The 18,954-nt window shown below is 41.6% G+C and overlaps 2 protein-coding genes across 9 annotated transcripts; both read right to left on the minus strand.

Moving 5' to 3' along the window:
* Positions 1 to 818: 818 nt before the first annotated feature.
* rnf135 (ring finger protein 135) lies at positions 819 to 3,588 on the minus strand. The gene is made up of 4 exons (XM_023791789.2): positions 3,190 to 3,588; positions 2,590 to 2,731; positions 1,997 to 2,095; positions 819 to 1,509 (listed from the first exon to the last, which is right to left on the minus strand). Exons 1-4 carry the CDS (start codon positions 3,478 to 3,480, stop codon positions 986 to 988), a joined length of 1,056 nt encoding a protein of 351 aa, XP_023647557.2. The 5' UTR covers positions 3,481 to 3,588; the 3' UTR covers positions 819 to 985.
* Positions 3,589 to 4,720: 1,132 nt separating this feature from the next.
* LOC111833507 (arf-GAP with dual PH domain-containing protein 2) lies at positions 4,721 to 18,953 on the minus strand. Of its 8 annotated transcripts, XM_072712149.1 has the most exons (12): positions 18,428 to 18,952; positions 17,101 to 17,231; positions 15,475 to 15,566; positions 13,589 to 13,677; positions 11,985 to 12,097; positions 11,760 to 11,930; positions 11,577 to 11,660; positions 10,565 to 10,627; positions 9,648 to 9,725; positions 8,939 to 9,167; positions 8,549 to 8,597; positions 4,721 to 6,885 (listed from the first exon to the last, which is right to left on the minus strand). In XM_072712149.1, the coding sequence occupies exons 1-11, from the start codon at positions 18,513 to 18,515 to the stop codon at positions 8,569 to 8,571; spliced, it is 1,167 nt and encodes a 388-aa protein (XP_072568250.1). In that variant the 5' UTR covers positions 18,516 to 18,952; the 3' UTR covers positions 4,721 to 6,885; positions 8,549 to 8,568. The 8 variants fall into 8 exon arrangements, with proteins under 8 accessions (XP_072568250.1, XP_023647587.1, XP_023647590.1 ...); XM_023791819.2 differs by having other exon boundaries at positions 4,721 to 8,597; positions 17,107 to 17,231; positions 18,428 to 18,953; XM_023791822.2 differs by having other exon boundaries at positions 4,721 to 8,597; positions 18,634 to 18,952.
* Position 18,954: the final 1 nt, after the last annotated feature.

The following is an 18,954-nucleotide window of genomic DNA, read 5'->3' on the forward strand; positions in this document are numbered from 1 at the left end:
ATTTTAACTCTACATAAATTATTAGAAATCCAATTAACGGTACAGTTTATTGAATTAAAAACACGAGATTAAAAACAACCTACTGAATTGTTTGACTAAATGCAAAAAATCACTATTGTTCCCTTCTTTCATTTCCTGTTTTCCCTGAAATAACCAAATTATCTCTGTCGCCCTCAAACTTCTTGCGTTACGTGTTTTGTAGACTACAGCCATTAACCCTAAGACTTATTTCTTAATGTATTATACTGAACGACACCACCTGATCATGTCCTGGACTGACATATTGCAGTTAACTGATTCGTTTCTTTTTTTCCTTGGCAGCTCGAAATAATGTACAGACATCACAGCGTAAGAGTATGTGTTCTTGTCGACAGTTCCCCTAATAGATGATTCTGTTCGACATCCATATATCAGAATTAGTCAGCTGAGCAGTTTTCGTCACTTAAATTTTGGCCAGAGTGCCCCAACCGTCACTAAGATTTCGCCATGGTAATCCTACCTAAAACTTTCACATATGACCAAAGCATGATATGATGTTTAATGCTTAAATAAAACTAAATTACACATAGAGTACTGTTAGGACTAACGTACTTATAATAGGCGAAAGCTAAAAGCTGGCTCTTTTATGGATCAATCTTGTTCTGCAAGTTACTGCATTTAACTAGAGTGCTGGACATTTACGAAAGTTAAAACAGTACATCCTGACTCCACATGTGATCTCATTTCATTACCTGCATTTACTGCCGTAAGCTGTACTGTTGTGCATTTAAATAAACTTTGATGATTTGATTTGAAATGAAGACAGTGACCACAGCAAATATGTAGTTTTACCCTTTGTTTTATAAAATGACTATACTGGCAGTATGTATAATATGGCCATATAGTTATCAAATAAATACCATTTGACGGTATCGCTTAATTAGAACATACAATATCATCACCCTAAGTACTTTTTAATCTTGTTTTTCAAAGACACCACTTTTACCTAAGGTCCAGTGAAAGCCAAGCAGTTTCCACGCTGCAACCCATACAACCAGAAAGCAGGCCTCACTGGTTCCTGGAAATGGACCGAGACACTGTGCAGCAGCATGATATCATTATCATGCGTGCTGTAGAAGGACAGCTGTCCATTATCCCTGTCAAGCAAGACTGTGATTCTGCTGGGACGGGCATGGTCCAGATGCTGCTTTGTATTGTTGTGCCAGTAGCTCAGCCTTCGGCTGGTCCATTCCAGACACCAGGAGGCGGCAGTGCGCCCCAAACGGTCATCGCGGCCCAGGCTGGAGTACGCCACACCGATGGCCCAGCCCACGCTGTTAGTGGAATCCACATGCCAGTAGTGTGTGCCACCGGTGAACTCTTGCTCTGCCATGACCTGACAGATTGAGAAGCGGTGCTGCTGTGACTGAGCCAGCCTCTTGGGTCCTCGCACCTCTGCTTTGCGGTTGCCCTCAAAGAATGCCAGATCCCCATGCCCAAGAAGAGGACTGAATGTCAGCCGCTCATAGCCTAGAGGACAGAGTACAGAAAAACTACAGTTTCCATGGGATCCAGGAATTAGAGCACAGAATGGGGAGGGGGCACATTGCCACACATTAAAAATACAAGTTTGAACCCCCCTCAAAATTATCTTCAGCCACCCCCACCCCCATCTATGGAGGGGGACCCTCCAGCTTGTCAATATTTCCCCATGCCCATGGAACCTATTTGTAGGATTGCCAGACCACCCCCCCCCCCCCCCCCCATAAGCCTGGGGGGTCCTATTTGTTACCCTCGTCATCGGAGAGGCAGGTGAGGCAGACACAGAGAAAGGCGCATCTTGCTCTATAACTTAAGAGTCAGATCACTGCTTCTGAACTCCCTCCTTCACAAACACAGAACAAACTTACTGTACAATTCTCGCCTGAGTACAGGGGCTAGTTCCCAGCCTCACACCTTCCCTGAAGCACCTACACCCTCCCCCTTTATAAAGTATGCTACTCGTGCCAGTACTTACATCCTGCAAGCATGTATACCGGGTCTGCCTCTCCCACGGCAGCCTCAGGCATCTCAGACACATTCTGCTCTTCGCTGAATGTCACCGCTGCACTGTTTTCTGAAAATTCGTCATGCCATATTCAACACTGCATCATCAGCAAATACGATGATGACTCCTTATAGAATATTACTTTATAACACACTCTTTTGAAGAAACGCTCCTCTTGTGTTCTTTGCAATATAGTTATAACGTTCTCATGTAAATGTATTAATTTAAATGTGTTTATTTCGCTGACACTTTCGTCCAAAGCAACATAAGAGTGTGTAAAGCTTTGGATCAGAGAGCAAACAAAGCCCCTGAAGAAGTTAAAGTTACGGGTCTTGCACAATGGCTCAGGAGTAATATGCTGGCCATGGAGTTCAAACCCACGACCTACTGGACATGTGGTCAAATCCCTGTCCTATTTAAAATCAAGGGTAACTCTTACAGTCAGCATGGGGTTATGATTTCTGTTTAGGTAGGACAGGATGGCCGAGTTGTCGTTTTGGAGGGAAATGAGAAGTGTTTCATTACCTGAAAATATAAAATATAATGCTAACACGACAGTGTACCTTCTGGTTGTTCTCTGTACACTGGGAACGTGCTGCCAGTGGGATCCAGTGTGCTTTTTATGTCCTGGACCAGACTCGTACTGGGGACTGATTCCACTGGGACGTCAAGCTTGGTTTCTTGTCCATCACAGGAAATCTGTGGCTATGAAATGGATACAGAAACCTGTTAATTACAGAGGGTCCAAGAACATATGCAAACTTTTTATTCAACAACAAATATTAATCAGCAAAAGAAACAAAAATCAGTCATTCCATTTTCACTTATTCAATTACAGTCATAGTGATTATGAGAGTATCAGAAATCTCAGGATAAAATGAATTCCGACCATCATGACAGCGCAGCGATATAGCGCCTCTAGCGGCAGATGTTGCGGCTATCCTACACTGTCCTTTAAACTTACTGACCAAGACAAACTTCCACCCATCGGTTTTCTACATTCTTATTCTGGACAAAGCAACCTTATTTACCAGTTTTCCTTACTTTGCATTGACGTTACGATGTTAAAAAAGCTATATATGTACAGTTTATCTATTGTCTATATCTCTATTTAATTGAATTACAAAAACGTAAGTGGAAGAAGAAGTAAACAAAAAACTTACCACACTGTGTTCGTTTTTTGATAAAATATCCTGCCAGTTCTGTCGGCCCAAAACATCTACAATTTTGCAAAGTGTGATGTTTCTCTGTGGTTTGTAATCCGAGCGAAAGGATTCCCTACACTCTGGGCACTTTTTCTCCGCATTTCGTCCAAGATGAGTTGTCAAACATTTTTCACAATAGTTATGTCTACCGCAAAACGATGTCACGGGATCTAGAAAGATCTTCAAGCAAATACAACACTCCAGATGTTTGGCTAAAACCTTGAGCATTTCACACTCCTCGAACGCCATAGCCTCGTAAAGCAGCGATATAAACAGCCGCGAAAACGAAAGTGACGGTGCAGCCGACGGGCTCCTTCTAGTTCCGTCGCAAAACGAAGCGTTAGCGGCGCGCTATTAGGTAAACGCGTATTATGAAAACAGGAAAATACAATAACGCTTTGTAATCTCGCCGGCGGGAGACACGCACAAAATCAATATTCAAATGCCTTCATTAATAAACAAGAGGAAACGCATACTTTTGAACATGTAGTACAAAAAGCGGGTATGCCTGTCAAAATCCACACAATTTTCTCAAAATACTAAAGGAAAATCTTTGCAAAAGTAATTTTATTCTTCATTTTAAATGAATCAGTAAAATGCAACCTGACTGAATACTGAACAAATTAACATTCACATAATTCACTGGAGCTTTATGTGCACTCAGCAAGAGCATTTTCACACCTTTATCAGGGACAGGTAGGCTATACCTAATGCCAAGTATGTCTAGATTATTTTGTGAATAGAAAAAGGGATAAAATCTCTTTGGCAGGTGGGGGCCTGAGTTTGAATGGTCCTAATTTTGGACTTTAATATTGCAAGTAGGCCTACAGACAAGTATATACACGAACTGAGGGTCAGTTTTCTATTATGGATATCAGCACCACAAGTAGAACATAAAGCACCCACGAATGCTACAGAGCGGCTTCAAATGGCACTGATCCAGATCTAATCCCGCTGTGCGACACCATGGAGCGTGCCGCTTCTGAGTGTGCGGAGAGGTAAACCGAGACCAGGTGGGTATCTCCTGCTTCTCCAGTCCTTTACAAAATGCACCTTATTCGAGATTAAAGCCATTTACTGTCATATGTGCAGAGGGTCAGTGGGCTAAGTGTCTGTGGTCAGAAGATCGCCGGTTTGAGCCCCTGCCTCGGCAGACCAGTCACATATCTGTGGCCCATGAGCAAGACCCTTAATTACCCCCCAACCCCCCAGCTCCAGGAGCGCTGCACATTACCTGACCCAGCACTGTGACCCCCCCAAGCTATGGAGAGCAAGGTGGGGTCGGCAAAGAGAACCAATTCGAGTACATGTACTGGTGTAAATTGCAAATAGAGGATTTATCACTATGAAATTATATTTTTCACTCCAAATGCTGCAAAAAGAAAAGGAAAAACAGAAAACAATATTTCAAATGATTGTGGTTATTGTCTTCACCTCCAACAGCCTTCAACTGCAACAATGCAACATGGAAGAAAAAAAAACACGATGATTCAGTGACAAACTTTTCCTTTATTTTCCTGACATTTTCTTACATGGATAATGTCTTTGCCACATAAATTATGAAATTATTAAAGGTAGAATATAAACATTACAGAATGTAGTAGCCTTTTATATGAAGGGCCTGCTGCAACATAATATTAATATTACAGGTTAATTAACAAATCTAAAGAATCTAAAAATGATGGTGGATAAATAGACTTAATTAGATGGTAAATAATAAAATTCTAAGTCACCCTGTGCATTTGATGAACGTCTGCATAGGTTCATGTGGATATTGCGCCCCCTGCCTTCAGATGGGATATAGCACACTGTATACTAAGACATCTCCACCTTGCCCTCACATATGAAGATAAACTGCTGATCCTGTGTTTCCATGGTTACATCCACACTTCCACTTGCTCCCCTGTGTCCCAGGACTGGTTCTCCTAAAATCAGGATTAAATCTGCTGTACTTATGTTACATTGATATTTGTAGTGTATGTCTTTAAAAAGCTTTACAGTGTTTACATTAAAAATATAATCCTGTAGTAGAAAGACAGAAATAATACTGCTTGAGTGTATTTTAAAGTAAAAACGCAAATTGATTCATTTTTTGCTTGGTTTCCACTTTATATTGCCATGTGGAAAGATTATGACTGTGAACGTAATATGTTTTGTGAACGTAATATGTGTAGTACTTTTAAAGGGTTCATATAAAAGGACTGTAATACAACTGTAATAATTATTCTATTTTTTCATTCACAATGGTTGTGTGTGTTGCTAATGCATAATTACCTAAGTATTGTGCCATTTACTGATTGAAAAGAACTACAAAAAATAACTTTTTTGATGATTCTTCAAAAACCTTTTACATGTAACGCAAGCCGGATGAGGTGTAAAAGGCTTAAATAATACCGTAGCTACACATAATGAACCGAGAGGACTGATAAAATGGGAATAACTAAGAACTGGTCCTTTAAGGTTCAATCTTGCACTGCAAGTTACTGCTTTTAATTAGAATACTGGAAACTTAGTAAAGTTCATGTAGCACCTTGACTCAATTGAAAGGATCAGACAGTGACCACAGCAAAGCTGTATAGTTTCATCCTTTTTTGAAAGAATGAATATTAAATGTATATAGCACTTTTCAAAATACCCAAGGCCCTTTACAAAACCAATGGGGAGCCAAGGACATGGAGGGACAGGAGAAAACTCATCAGTTAGATATAGATGACCAGGAAGCCAGATCTGAAAGGGCCACAACAGGCAACTTCAGCCAAGACATGGGGGTACCACCCCTACTCTGTCACAAGATGCCCAAGGATCCTTTATGACCTCAGGGAATCAAGACTGCGGTTCTACATCACATCTGACAGATGGCATCATTTTTACAGCATGGTGTCCCTGTCACTTACTGCAGCATTGGGATCCACACAGACCACAGGATGGGCTTATCCTCTAGGCCACACCAACATCTCTTCCAGCAGCAACCCATCCAAGTACTGGCCAGGCCCAACCTTGCGTAGCTTCAGGCAAACTAGCGGGTCTGAACAGAATATGATATGGCAGCTGACTAAATAACTCCTTTTATAAAATAACTATAATGACAATGTGTAGGCTAGTATGATCGCAACAGCTACCAAATACCATATAATGTTGTCTCGTAATCAGAACATAGTTTCACCACCACTAAATACTTTTAATCTAGTTTTTCTTTGACACCACTTTTACCTAAAGTCCAGTGAAACCAGGCTGTTTCCACACTGCAACCCATACAACTAAAAGGCAGCCACTGGTTCCTGGAAATGGACCGAGACACTGTGCAGTAGCACGGTACCATGTAAGACAGCTGTCCGTTATCCCTGTCAAGCGAGACTGTGATTCTGCTGGGACGGGCATGGTCCAGATGCTGCTTTGTATCATTGTGCCAGTAGCTCAGCCTTCGGCTGGTCCATTCCAGACACCAGGAGGCAGCAGTGCGCCCTAAACGGTCATCGCGGCCCAGGCTGGAGTTTGTGCCACCGGTGAACTCCCGCTCCGCCATGACCTGACAGATTGAGAAGCGCTCCTGCTGATACAGCATCTTGCATTACCGCACCTTCACCCTGCGATTGTCCTCAGAGAAAAGCCAGATCCTCGTGCCCAAAAAGAGAACCGAATTCAGCCACTGAAAACCTACAGCAAAGTACAGAAAAAGAGCAGCTGATTTTCAAATGTCCCGTCAGATTATGGTTAATATATATTGGCTAGACAAAAAATCATTATATAAAACACTATGTTTTCAACTGTTTCCAGTTGTTTTTAATTTGTTTTTAATATCACTTGATTCAATTTTAAAATTATGCATTAAATTATTTCTAGTGGGTCTAGTTTGATTAGTATTATTTGACAAAAGTATTACAATACTTTTACTTAACTGATTAACCTGAATGATGTATCACTTTCCTGGTGTTCAAAGCACTAAATAAAATACATTCTGAAATCTGGAGAGCCTGGTCTCCCCAAGTTCTGGGAACTTGAAAGGACAACACATCATCTAGATGCAGCTGTATGTGTTTTTATACTATATATAACATTTTGCTGTCCATTATACTTCAAAATAAACTTCCAGAGATGGAAAGGTCAGGTTCAGACAGTATTAATTCAGGCCAGGATTTTGCTTCCAACCAGTTGAGTATAAAGAATCACAGTCATGGAGTTACTCAACTGGTTCGCTGATACAAAATCTTGGTCTGGACTTGTACTTTCTGAACCTGAACTTCCCACCTCTCAAAACATCCATCCATCCACCTTTTATCTGCTTATACGGGAGAAGACAACTTAACCCAGAATGCTGTTTTTTTTTTTTTTTACAAAATATCCTGCCAGTTCTGTCGGCCCAAAACATCTACAGCTTTGTGAGTGTGATATTTCTCTGTGGTTTGTAACCCGAGCGAAAGGATTCCCCACACTCTGGGCACTTTTTCTCCGCATTTTGTCCAAGATGAGTTGTCAAACATTTTTCAAAATAGTTATGTCACGGGATCTAGAAAGATTTTCAAGCAAATACAACACTCCAGATGTCTGGCTAAAACCTTGAGGATTTCACACTCCTCGAACGCCATAGCCTCGTAATGCAACGACATAAACAACCGCGAAAACGAAACTGACGGTGCCGCCAACAGGCTTCTCGTTCTACTTTCTGTTAAGTAAATTCGATTTATAAAACCGCGCAAACAGAATCATCCCATGTTTATCGACACTATGACCTGCGGTAACATGTACAAAATCAATACTGAAAGGAATTCATTAATACCAACAGAAAACACATAGTTTTGGGCATTTAATATAAAAAGCTGACATTCCACTTAAAAATACAAATCTTATTTGAAAATAATGTTATTCTTCATTTTCAAGTGAAATACAACCCAACTGAATACTGAGTAAATCAATATTCACACTGTTCACTGGAGGTTACTCGGAAAGAGCATTTTCAACAGGGACAGGTAGGCTATACCTAATGCCAAGTATGTCTTTATTTCGCAAACAGAAAATGGGATGAAATCTGATAGTGAGGTGGGGGCCTGCATTTGAATGGTCCTCATTGTGGATGTTAGCACTGCAAGCCGGCCTACAGACAAGCATACACTCAAACTGAAGGTCAGTTTTCTTTCATGAATATCAGCACCACAAGTAGAACGTAAGGCATCCATGGATATTACAGAGGGGCTTGAAATGGCACTGATCCAGAACTAATCCTGCTGTGCGACACCATGGAGCGTGCCGCTTCTGAGTGTGCGGAGAGGTAAACCGAGACCAGGTAGGTATTTCTTCCGTCTCCTGTCCTTTACAAATGCACCTTATTTCAAATGACTGTAGTTATCGTCTTCTCCTCAAGCTGGCTTCCGCTGCAATGATGCAACACCGAATTAGAGAACAAAAAAAAACATGATTTATTATTAATTATTATGAACACTGAAGATCAGTTTTTTTTATATGAAAGGCCAGCTACAACAAATTACAAATTATATTACATATTAAGTTAACAAATCTGAGTAAATTTAAGGATGGTGTTTCAACAGCATCAGTAAATCAAATTGCTTCTTTTTTCAACTTATCTACATTGATGCATGCATGGATTCATGTGGAAATTGCGCCCCCTGCCTTCACACGTGATATAGCACACTGTACAATAAGAGTCTCATCCACCTGGCCGGCTCCTAAACCGGCAGCGATTGCGGCTCCTTACTGGCATAGTCCTGGGGAAGCATGGGCCGAGCGATGACCTTCTGGAAGGCCGCGACCCACTCCTTCTGCTCTCGCTCCTGCTCACACATGAAGATGAACTGCCGGTCCGGCGTATCCATGGTCACCCCGCACTTCCACTTGTTCCCGCGCGTGCCTCTGGGTAGGCACTCCTTCACTGAGTAGCCGTGACTCTCTGAGCCGATGAATATGACGCCCAGCTCTACAGCATCCTTCAGCCGTAGACAAACACACATGCACGTGTTAGCATAGCGACACTTAAAGATACTCACAGAGACATGTACTTATCTACATCCTGCCCACACAAAATCAGTGCAAATCTGACAGACATGGTTAACTTCCTTATCGTGCATTTGAGTTTCAAATATAAATGTGAGGAACAAGCAACCGGATTTACTAAAAAAAATAATGCAGAAGATGCTTTAACAATGAAAATTCAGACACACCATTTCAACAATGCTGAAATTCCAATTAACCAGTAAAAGAAAAAAATGCGAAATGCTGACGATTTAACACTGAAAATTCATTTTAATGGAAGTTTATTTCATTTGGCCAGTTCAGTAAGACGGCAATAATCTAAGCTTAGATTAAGGTTACTGCAGAGGTGGCATTACCGTGAAACGGTAAACTGGAGTATAATATTTCCATTGCATTCAAAGGAGGTCACATGCATTCATCTTTTATTTTCATACCAGCGGGGTTTTGAAATAGAGCAGCTTTCTGTCCTTAGAGTTCAGAATGAACCATCTCTTCTTGAACAGCTCCCAGTGCTGTCCAGTAGAAACACAGAAAGGGAAGCAGGCAACAGGAAAAAAAGTAAAGAAACAAGTTTACGTTGAAAGGCTATGCATTAAATACCGGGAGAGGCTGTGCTATGGTGCTATTTATTTGCTATTTAAATCCTATATCCAGTGTAGGGTGGCAGAGAGTCTGGAGCTTATTCAAGGCAGACAGGGCACAAGGCAGGGGACACTCAGGATGGGATGCCAGTCCATTACACACCATGGGCAATTTAGAGATGCCAGTTTACCTAACCGCATGTCTTTGAAATGGAGGGGGAAACCAGAGGTGGAAAGTTCGGGTGCTGAAAATACAAATCCAGACCAAGGTTTTGTTTCAACCAACCAGCTGAGTATAAAGCGTCGCAGTCAGAGAGTACTCAACTGATTGGTTGAAACAAAACCTTGGTCTGGATTTGTACTGTCAGCACCTGAACTTTCCACCTCTGCAGGAAACATGGAGTTCCAGTGTGCAAAGGAACATAGAAGTGAGACAGGTAATAGATAAGAAGAATACAGCTGTCTGGAGCCAACCCAGCTCTAAGTGCTGCTAGCCCAAGCTCCCAGTGATTCAGCAGAAATGGGTACAAGATATCTGAGAAAAAAGCTGTTTAAAAGCCTCACATGTGTAACCAGAATTCTATAATCCTGCCGTTCAATGGCCAAACTCACAGACAACATACAACCAAAACATCCCAAGATGAGAGAACTACAGTATATAAAACCACGCAGTCAAGCAAAGGGCTTTGTAATGAAATGCATCAGCGTTAGTCAGTGAGCCTGCAAGGTACAGTGACCACTGACCATACAGAAATTGGTGAACTACTCACCATCGGTCCAGTTTTCTCCATATAACCTTCTTTTTGGTAACTTCGGGTTAGCAGGGGTACGAGCTTTGAAAAAAAAGAGAAAAAAAGAACTGGGTACAATATCCATCCATTCATTCTCTGTAACCGCTTATCCTCTTCAGGGATGCGGGGGGTCTGGAGTCTGTCCTGGAAGCTAAGGGCGTACAGCAGGAAACAACCCATCGCAGGGCACACACGCGTACCACTCACCCACACTCGCGCACCACTCACCCACACTCGCGCACCACTCACCCACACTCGCGCACCACTCACCCACACACGCGCACCACTCACCCACACACGCGCACCCACCAAGGGGCAATTTGGTAATGCCAATCACCCTCAGCATGTTTTTCGGACCGTGGGGGTTAACCGGAGTACTCTGAGGAACATGTGGAGAACATCCAAACTGCACACACATGGAACCCTGGTAGGGACTCGAACCCTGGTCTCAGAGGTGTGAGGAGACAGTGCTAACCACTGCACCACCATGCTGACCCTGTTCACAATATATAATGCAAAAATATATCTGTGCAATTGACCCATGTGCTGGCAAAATAGTATTCGCTTTCCAGAAAAAGGACACGTAATTCTTGGTTTTTTTGTGAAATCACTAAAATCTGTAATTCATATACATTATTCATGCCACTTTACAATATGGCCACCTTTTGCCACTTAATTGTAGTAACAAATTTAGAAGCGACTATTTTAATGGCATTAATAATTGTCCATTAATGATTTTCAAAGTGTTCAGCCTAATTAATGACCTAATTGTCAACCATTCAAAAACCCTTTATAAGGGTAGTCTTACTGTAAAGTGGTGCCGCGTTATTCATGTGTATATTTTTAAATCACAGAGAACAAGAAAACAATATTGAATCAATTTACCAGTTAAGTACCTTAATGGGAAGACATAATCACCATTCATACTGGCAAGGAAACAAACAATCCAAAGCCTTTAATTACATAAGATGACCACAGTAGAGTTGCTTACCTCACTTTCATTGGCTCCAGGAAAGGCCATTTTCAAAAAAGCAAAGCGGGCGGCTCGTATTGCGTTGAACCAGGAAACAATCTCCTAGACAGCGAGGCATTTTTTTTACACAACTGTAAAAGTCACAATCTCTTCCTAACCACTATGACACTATTTCCTGCTTTGCTTGAGGTATTCACTTACCTGCCCATTGTCATGGTACACAAACAAGTTCCTGGTGTGGTCCTCCTGGACGTAGGAGATCTGGAGCCCATGCATGTGACCAATCTTCTCTGGTTGGAAGACGGCATTCAGATCTTTTACAGCAATAACTGCTTTGGGCATCTTGGATTGCTGCGGGTGAAATATGTCTCTCTTCAAAACATTGCACGTTGCCTGTCAGTGATGACTATGAATGGGCATACTCACATCTTCTTTAGTGAAGTACTTCAGGGTGAAGTCCTTCTGAGAGAGGAGGAACCTCCTTTTCAAGAAGTGTTTGTTGTCCTTGCCCTTCTTCCATAACGACCCTTCATAGACTTCTGGAAAAAGAACCCAGGAAAGTCTTATCTACAGGTGCTGATGGACAAAGTCCCTAACATTCACCTTGATGGCAGTTCTGCTTCGAACTTGGTAGACAGATACTGAGGATATAAGAATATCTGAAGGTAAAATATTCATAAGATAATGTGTCACTCAAATTGCACCTGCTTTGGGCTCCTGACACTACATGCAAAACAGTATGAGTCTGAAGAGTCACCTTTTTGGTGTGAAAGCTGCAGCTAACTATACCTACAAATGTCTAGGTGGTAAAACTACATGCCAGACTACTTGGTAGAGGAACCGCAGTTCCTCTAGAACTAATATTTACATTTATTTAGTAGATGCTTTTATCCAAAGCAAAGTGCAGTTAAGAAAGCAGTGCCGGACAGCCCCGGCAGTAATAGGCATTAAGGGCTTTGCAGTGCCGGCCAGCCCCAGCAGCAATAGGCATTAAGGGCTTTGCAGTGCTGGCCAGCCCCGGCAGTAATAGAGGTTAAGGGCTTTGCAGTGCCGGCCAGCCCCAGCAGCAATAGGCATTAAGGGCTTTGCAGTGCTGGCCAGCCCCGGCAGCAATAGAGGTTAAGGGCTTTGCAGTGCCGGCCAGCCCCAGCAGCAATAGGCATTAAGGGCTTTGCAGTGCTGGCCAGCCCCGGCAGCAATAGAGGTTAAGGGCTTTGCAGTGCCGGCCAGCCCCAGCAGCAATAGGCATTAAGGGCTTTGCAGTGCTGGCCAGCCCCGGCAGCAATAGAGGTTAAGGGCTTTGCAGTGCCGGCCAGCCCCAGCAGCAATAGGCATTAAGGGCTTTGCAGTGCTGGCCAGCCCCGGCAGCAATAGAGGTTAAGGGCTTTGCAGTGCTGGCCAGCCCCGGCAGTAATAGAGGTTAAGGGCTTTACAGTGCCGGCCAGCCCCAGCAGCAATAGGCATTAAGGGCTTTGCAGTGCCGGCCAGCCCCGGCAGCAATAGAGGTTAAGGGCTTTACAGTGCCGGCCAGCCCCAGCAGCAATAGGCATTAAGGGCTTTGCAGTGCCGGCCAGCCCCGGCAGCAATAGAGGTTAAGGGCTTTACAGTGCCGGCCAGCCCCAGCAGCAATAGGCATTAAGGGCTTTGCAGTGCCGGCCAGCCCCGGCAGTAATAGAGGTTAAGGGCTTTACAGTGCCGGCCAGCCCCAGCAGCAATAGGCATTAAGGGCTTTGCAGTGCCGGCCAGCCCCGGCAGCAATAGGGGTTAAGGGCTTTGCCCAAGGCTACAGTGATGAAATCATTCAGAGAGCCACAGACTTTGAACCTGCAACCTTCCAATCATGGGTTTGGCATCCTATCATGCTAGCCACACTCTGCCCCAATATAAAAAGATCAAAGGGCAGTACGTTCTAAGCCTTTCATTCATACCAAAATAAACACCTGTAAAACCATGGGGGGAAAAAAGCTTAAAAATAAGTAAACTTCATGGACTACACATGGGTATGGTTTCTGGGGACTGGGTTTGTGTACCAGCAGCGTAGGTCCGTTGGAAGGGCGTGCTCTCTGCAGTGAACTCCCTCCGCTCATACTTGGCCCTAATCCACTGCTCTTTCAGAACTCTGAGGTGAAAGAGAGAGAGAAAGAGGGAGGGAAGAAGAGAAAGGATTATTGCCATGGTAATTTCCTCTACCTAAAAAACAATGACAAAAATCTCCAAGTACACATATAAAACAAGTGATGGCTTAAGAAAAATCTATTTAACATTATTGCTAACAACTAATGCAAAATAAGTGCAATTTTTGCATTAAAAACACAATATATTTAAGTAACTTTTCAGCTTTTTACAGGAAACTTTACTGATTCACTTAAACTTGAAATTTTTTCTAGTTTTCGTATATTGAAATTTTAAAGCATAACCACTGTAAAGTGTCCATGGTTGTAAACGAGTCAATGTCTGAATCATTTACTTTTCTGCATATTTTAATAGTGAATTTAATCAGATAATTTTGTTGTAGTAGGTTTTAGTCCAACAGAAAAGCCTGGAGATTCTTTATGTGATTAGTGTGCAGGTGGTGTGCAATCTTACTGTCCCACCCACCAAATGACTCGAGCCAAATAAAGGGATCAAGATAGTTTAGCTCCTTTGGCAAACAATCGGGTCTGATTTGGGCTGGCAATGCCCAGTTTAAATATGAGTAATCCAGGCCCTTAGCGCTGAATGCACATGAGTGAATCATACCATGCCACTATCAAAGGAATTCTTTAAGACTTTAGGGGAAAAAGGTGTTGATGACTAATAGTTTGGAAAACTTCTGGGACTCGACTGAATCAGAGTCAGAAACATTTTGTCCAGAAGTATAAGCTGAAGAGTAAGAAATATTAAAGTTTTCAACTAAGTTGGCCAAAGTCCAGACTAGGCTTGGGCAGTAGCTATTTTTTCATGTCATCATACCTTCCAGATGCTACAGTGCAGTATGTTGTATTTTGACGGTATTTTCAAAAGCAACATTATTTTGAAATCTTGCCAATAAAATTCACCGAGAGGGGAGGACACACACAAAACTTCAAAATACTGCAGTGTATCCTTTTACAAGCCTAGTCTAAACCTAAACCCCACAAAGTGGTATACCTCAAACCAAGCCGGTCATCATAGCTAAACTACAAATGAACAAGTGGTCCAAAAGCTGCGACACCACATAAAGACTGAAGAACGATTACAGAGATTATTCAGTCACACTCACAGATTGCATACAGAGTTTAAGGACCAGGTTATTTATTGCAATTAAGTGTTTCTTTACCAGCATAATCGCATAAATAAGACACGTCCCGAGTCAATCAGGTCATTACAGACAAAATATCAAAAATTTTCATAGAATAAAAAAAAAATGAAAGCATGCAGCAAAGCAGATTGGAGGCAAGTACCAACAGAATTAGAGTATTTTATAAATCAAAACTGAAAAAAATAGCTCCATTTTAAAAACAATTTTAAGATTAATAAAATGCTTTGAAGTAAATATAACGGATGGCAACAACACTTGAGATTTTTTTATTTCAGAAACCCCTTCAAATTTAAGAATATAGACTATAAAAAGACAGGTGAAAAACTGCATAGCCTGTAAAAGTTAGTCCGATACATGTTCTTAAACAATTTGAACGCATTTTTGTGTTTCTAGTACAACGAATCAGGCAAAATTTCCTGTTAGGAAATCTGGGTATTTCTCCTTCGTACCAAAAACAATGTGGCTCGTTAAGATCCGGGGGGGGGGCTTACTTGGCATTACACTACTTCCCTTATTCTGCGGCTGTGTGTTTCCTTCATTGTCTAACATGCTTCCTTTATCATGTTACGCTGAAGTTAACAAAGTGAGCCATGCCTGAAGATAAGGGAAAGATGTCTGTCGAGTTACATTACTCACGTGCAGTCCTGGTGCTGGGGCGTATAGTAGAAGACTGGGACCGAGGCCTCATAGATGTTTCTGGCTGCAGCATTGCCGTTAGCTTTCATGAACTGCGCAACCAGACGGACAGAAAGTTAACTGAAATATGCCTCTGATTGGCCCATGCTGTCCACTCATACTGGTCTCCCGCTGGCGCAGTGGACAGAAGCTTTGCTCAGCTTTAGATAACAGGGCCTTTCCAGAACATCCCAGAAAGTTGCTCATCAACAATATAAATCCCAGAATGCAATGGCTTGCAGTCACCATAAGACTGCGGTGAAGATGGTTCCGATCAGCAAAATATTTTGGCTGAAACTTTAGTCTGTAGGTCGAGAATCATGGGTGTCGCCACATTTATACTTATAAAGGTGCGTATATTTTGAGAGTTAACATCCAAACAACATACAAAAAGATGCATTTAATTTAATTCCCAATCAAAAGGTTTTCTTGCAGCCACGTTCACAGCACACCAATAACTATATAGGTTTGTACATAGAAGTCCTACAAGCCCCCTGCACATACAGGGGAAGAGGAAGAAACCCAGTGACATTCATAAAGGTAGTAATAATATAGCAACATGCATGACAAATGCTGTGCTTATGTTTCTCCTGCATTGGAAATGCAAGTTCTGCTGATACTTAAATATCTGCAAAGAGAATGACAATGATGTCCTATCGACAGAAATCAAACCATTTAGATATGAGGCACATGTAGAAGTTAAAGGGTTTATCGCTACATTCTTCATTCTTTCTCAAGTAAGTGAGGATACACGATAATGGACAACAGAAATATTCCCTGGGACTGTACATTCATTGGCCGGGTTAAAGCTGTGAACTGTTTTTGTAAGTATTTCTTTAAAAAAATTTTTAAAAAAAACAACATTTTCACCAGGGTATTTTAAAATCCGGAGTAAATCTGCTGCACTTATCTTTTGGATTGCTTGTGTTGCATTGACATTTACAGTGTTTGCTTGTAAAATGCCTTAAGACTGATTTTCATCTGAGGTTTCATCAACATATTATGAACAGTGCTATTAAAGGGATATTATGAAAAGACAGTAATAGAGTTATAATAGTTGCCCTATTTTGTATTTACAATGGTTGTTTGCACATCATCTATCATTTCAATTTAACTAGTAGACCAAACGTGTGTACTAAAAACATTAAGCACTAAGACATGTTCTATTTTGATCATTTTGCTCTGTTTTCATAATGCAGTGTGGAGTAAAATGAAACAGAAAGCCACACGGTACTGCAATTTACTGCTATACAATATACATACATCTTCTTTTACATTACTGTGCCATTGTGAAGCCCTGGTATCCTCATTTGTACATCCAACACTTGTTTGACTGTAGCTTGTCAATCAGTGTATGGTGATCGTAAGAGGAACAGAACTTGTTCTTCTGATGAACAAAAAAAGAGGAAACGCATCTTTTTGCATAGAAATACCCACGTAATACATAAAAGTGCAAACGTCATGACGTGTACATCCCCAGCATTGCAGAAAGGGACTATTTGCCACGCCGGATGTTTTGGTTTTGGCTTGTTGTGGGCATGGGATACTGACTGTGGCTGTGACACCCCTGCTAGAAAAGGACCCCACCTGTACCAGGTCATCGTCCCAGTTGTCCAGGCGTATGGATTTGATGCGACTGATGGCAGGCAGGTTGCGGTGGGTCCCGGAGCAGTTCAGACACACGAAAATGCCAAGCTTGAAAGATGCCCAGTCTGGGTCTACCGTGAGATTAAAATGCACAGGTTTTTTAAAAAAAACACCTTAATTTCCCAAGCAGTAAGTCAATTTTACACAAATATGGTTGGTTATTTGATTATCAGTTACCCACATTTTTTATATCTAACTTCAGGATGAGTATTACCAGCATTATTGGTATTCTAGAGCGATAACATACATACCAAATCAGCCAAAACACATAACTGAAAAACTTTATCTCAGACATGAAGAAATTTCTCAACCTTGCACATACACAGTAACAAACACAAGTTCATTCTTGCTGTACAAGTGTTATTTGTTGGCTGGCAAGTCTGAAGTTCATTTGAACCTTTTGGAAATTCATCACCTGAAAGAGTCAGTCCTCCACACACCTTTATGATATTCCTGCCTACATCAGAGAAAATCACTCTGCAAGCGGAGTTGTGAAAAAAGATCTTCTATATCCCAACCTGAGCCACTCCTAATAATAATTACCACAATTAGCTTGAACAACTCAGCCTTTCATCTGTGCATCGCCACTGGAAGCTGCAACTCAGTCTCACTGCATTAGCATAACCACAGAAAGACAATAAAAATCCTTGATCCTTGGTGTTCTCAAGAACTGTTGGTAACTGATTACCGACTGTGATTATTGTCAGTGATGACCGTACCCTTTCACAGTGACCAATTCTGCAGGTTTCTTCTCTCAATCTCTGCTTTGACCCACCAAGTTCAATACGCTTATACTGATATACCAGACCTCCCCACTGACAGCACAATGTTACCTTCAAGGCCTCAACAGATTTAACCCAATAAAACCACTTGTTTTCATCATGGGGACACCAAAATGACCCCTGTCAAAAGGGCTGAACGTCTCAATATTGTACATTTTTTGCCAACCCATCCTTAGGGGTCTGAAAAGGCCAGCTTTCTTCTACATCGTTTCAAGAAAGGTTTCACATCAGACGTCTCCACTGTATCTGAACCAATTTCAAATATGTGTATTCCGCTACACAATACTTGGTCACTCGTGTATAACACACGGTTTCTCTTCTCCTACATACATATATTACACTAATTTGACTTTGGCTAAACACGCCTGTCTGTACGTAGACATATTATTTAATGCAAGCAAATAATTAAGTCACGGCAATTATAAATAAATCTGGTGCACAACCCTATATACAAGTAAAATTCCCACACGATATCCCACACTCACCCGGGGCGCAACAGTCTGCGCATCGGCTGTTGTTGGGAAGTTTCACCAATTCCAGTAAAATATTTTTATTTCGGTCCCAGTTAGCCATAAGTGAAATATAGTCCTTTCATTCGTTAACTAACTTCCTATCGAACAGACTTCGGTCATTGTCATTTTAAGTATATTGAACGCACATCCATATTTTATTATAGTAGTTTTACACATACGTGCTGAAAATAGTCGAATTTGCAAACCGATCAGTTGTATCACAGCCACCAAAGTTTTGCGTGTGACGAGTTCAGAACCGCTTTATCAAAAAGGCTATGTGACCTACGCCAATTACTGTTAAGCACGCCTCTGGTTTAAAAAGAAAGAAACAAACAAGGAAAGGGGAAGTGAAATGCGCGTTGCCAGATATCATATACACATATAGGTAGCATATTTTAGGGAAAACAGTGTGGTTGTACACTATTATTAATAAGTGGGAGAAGAGCACAGCTTTACAACAGTAATTTTTTAGAAAATTAACAAAATATTGCATGTCACAG

The sequence above is a fragment of the Paramormyrops kingsleyae genome, chromosome 5 (genome assembly GCF_048594095.1).
Source record: "Paramormyrops kingsleyae isolate MSU_618 chromosome 5, PKINGS_0.4, whole genome shotgun sequence".
NCBI classification, from domain to species: Eukaryota; Metazoa; Chordata; class Actinopteri; order Osteoglossiformes; family Mormyridae; genus Paramormyrops; species Paramormyrops kingsleyae.

Coding starts and splice junctions, on each gene's coding strand:
- rnf135 (XM_023791789.2), bottom strand. CDS start 3,480: ATGGCGTTCGAGGAGTGTGAAATGCTCAAGGTTTTAGCCAAACATCTG. Junction 2,732..3,189: donor CAAAAAACGAACACAGTGTG/GTAAGTTTTTTG, acceptor TCCATTTCATAG/CCACAGATTTCCTGTGATGG. Junction 1,510..1,996: donor GGTATACATGCTTGCAGGAT/GTAAGTACTGGC, acceptor TCTGTCCTCTAG/GCTATGAGCGGCTGACATTC.
- LOC111833507 (XM_072712149.1), bottom strand. CDS start 18,515: ATGGCTAACTGGGACCGAAATAAAAATATTTTACTGGAATTGGTGAAA. Junction 15,567..17,100: donor GGGACGATGACCTGGTACAG/GTGGGGTCCTTT, acceptor CTGGTTGCGCAG/TTCATGAAAGCTAACGGCAA. Junction 8,598..8,938: donor GCTTCCCCAGGACTATGCCA/GTAAGGAGCCGC, acceptor GCATCATTGCAG/CGGAAGCCAGCTTGAGGAGA.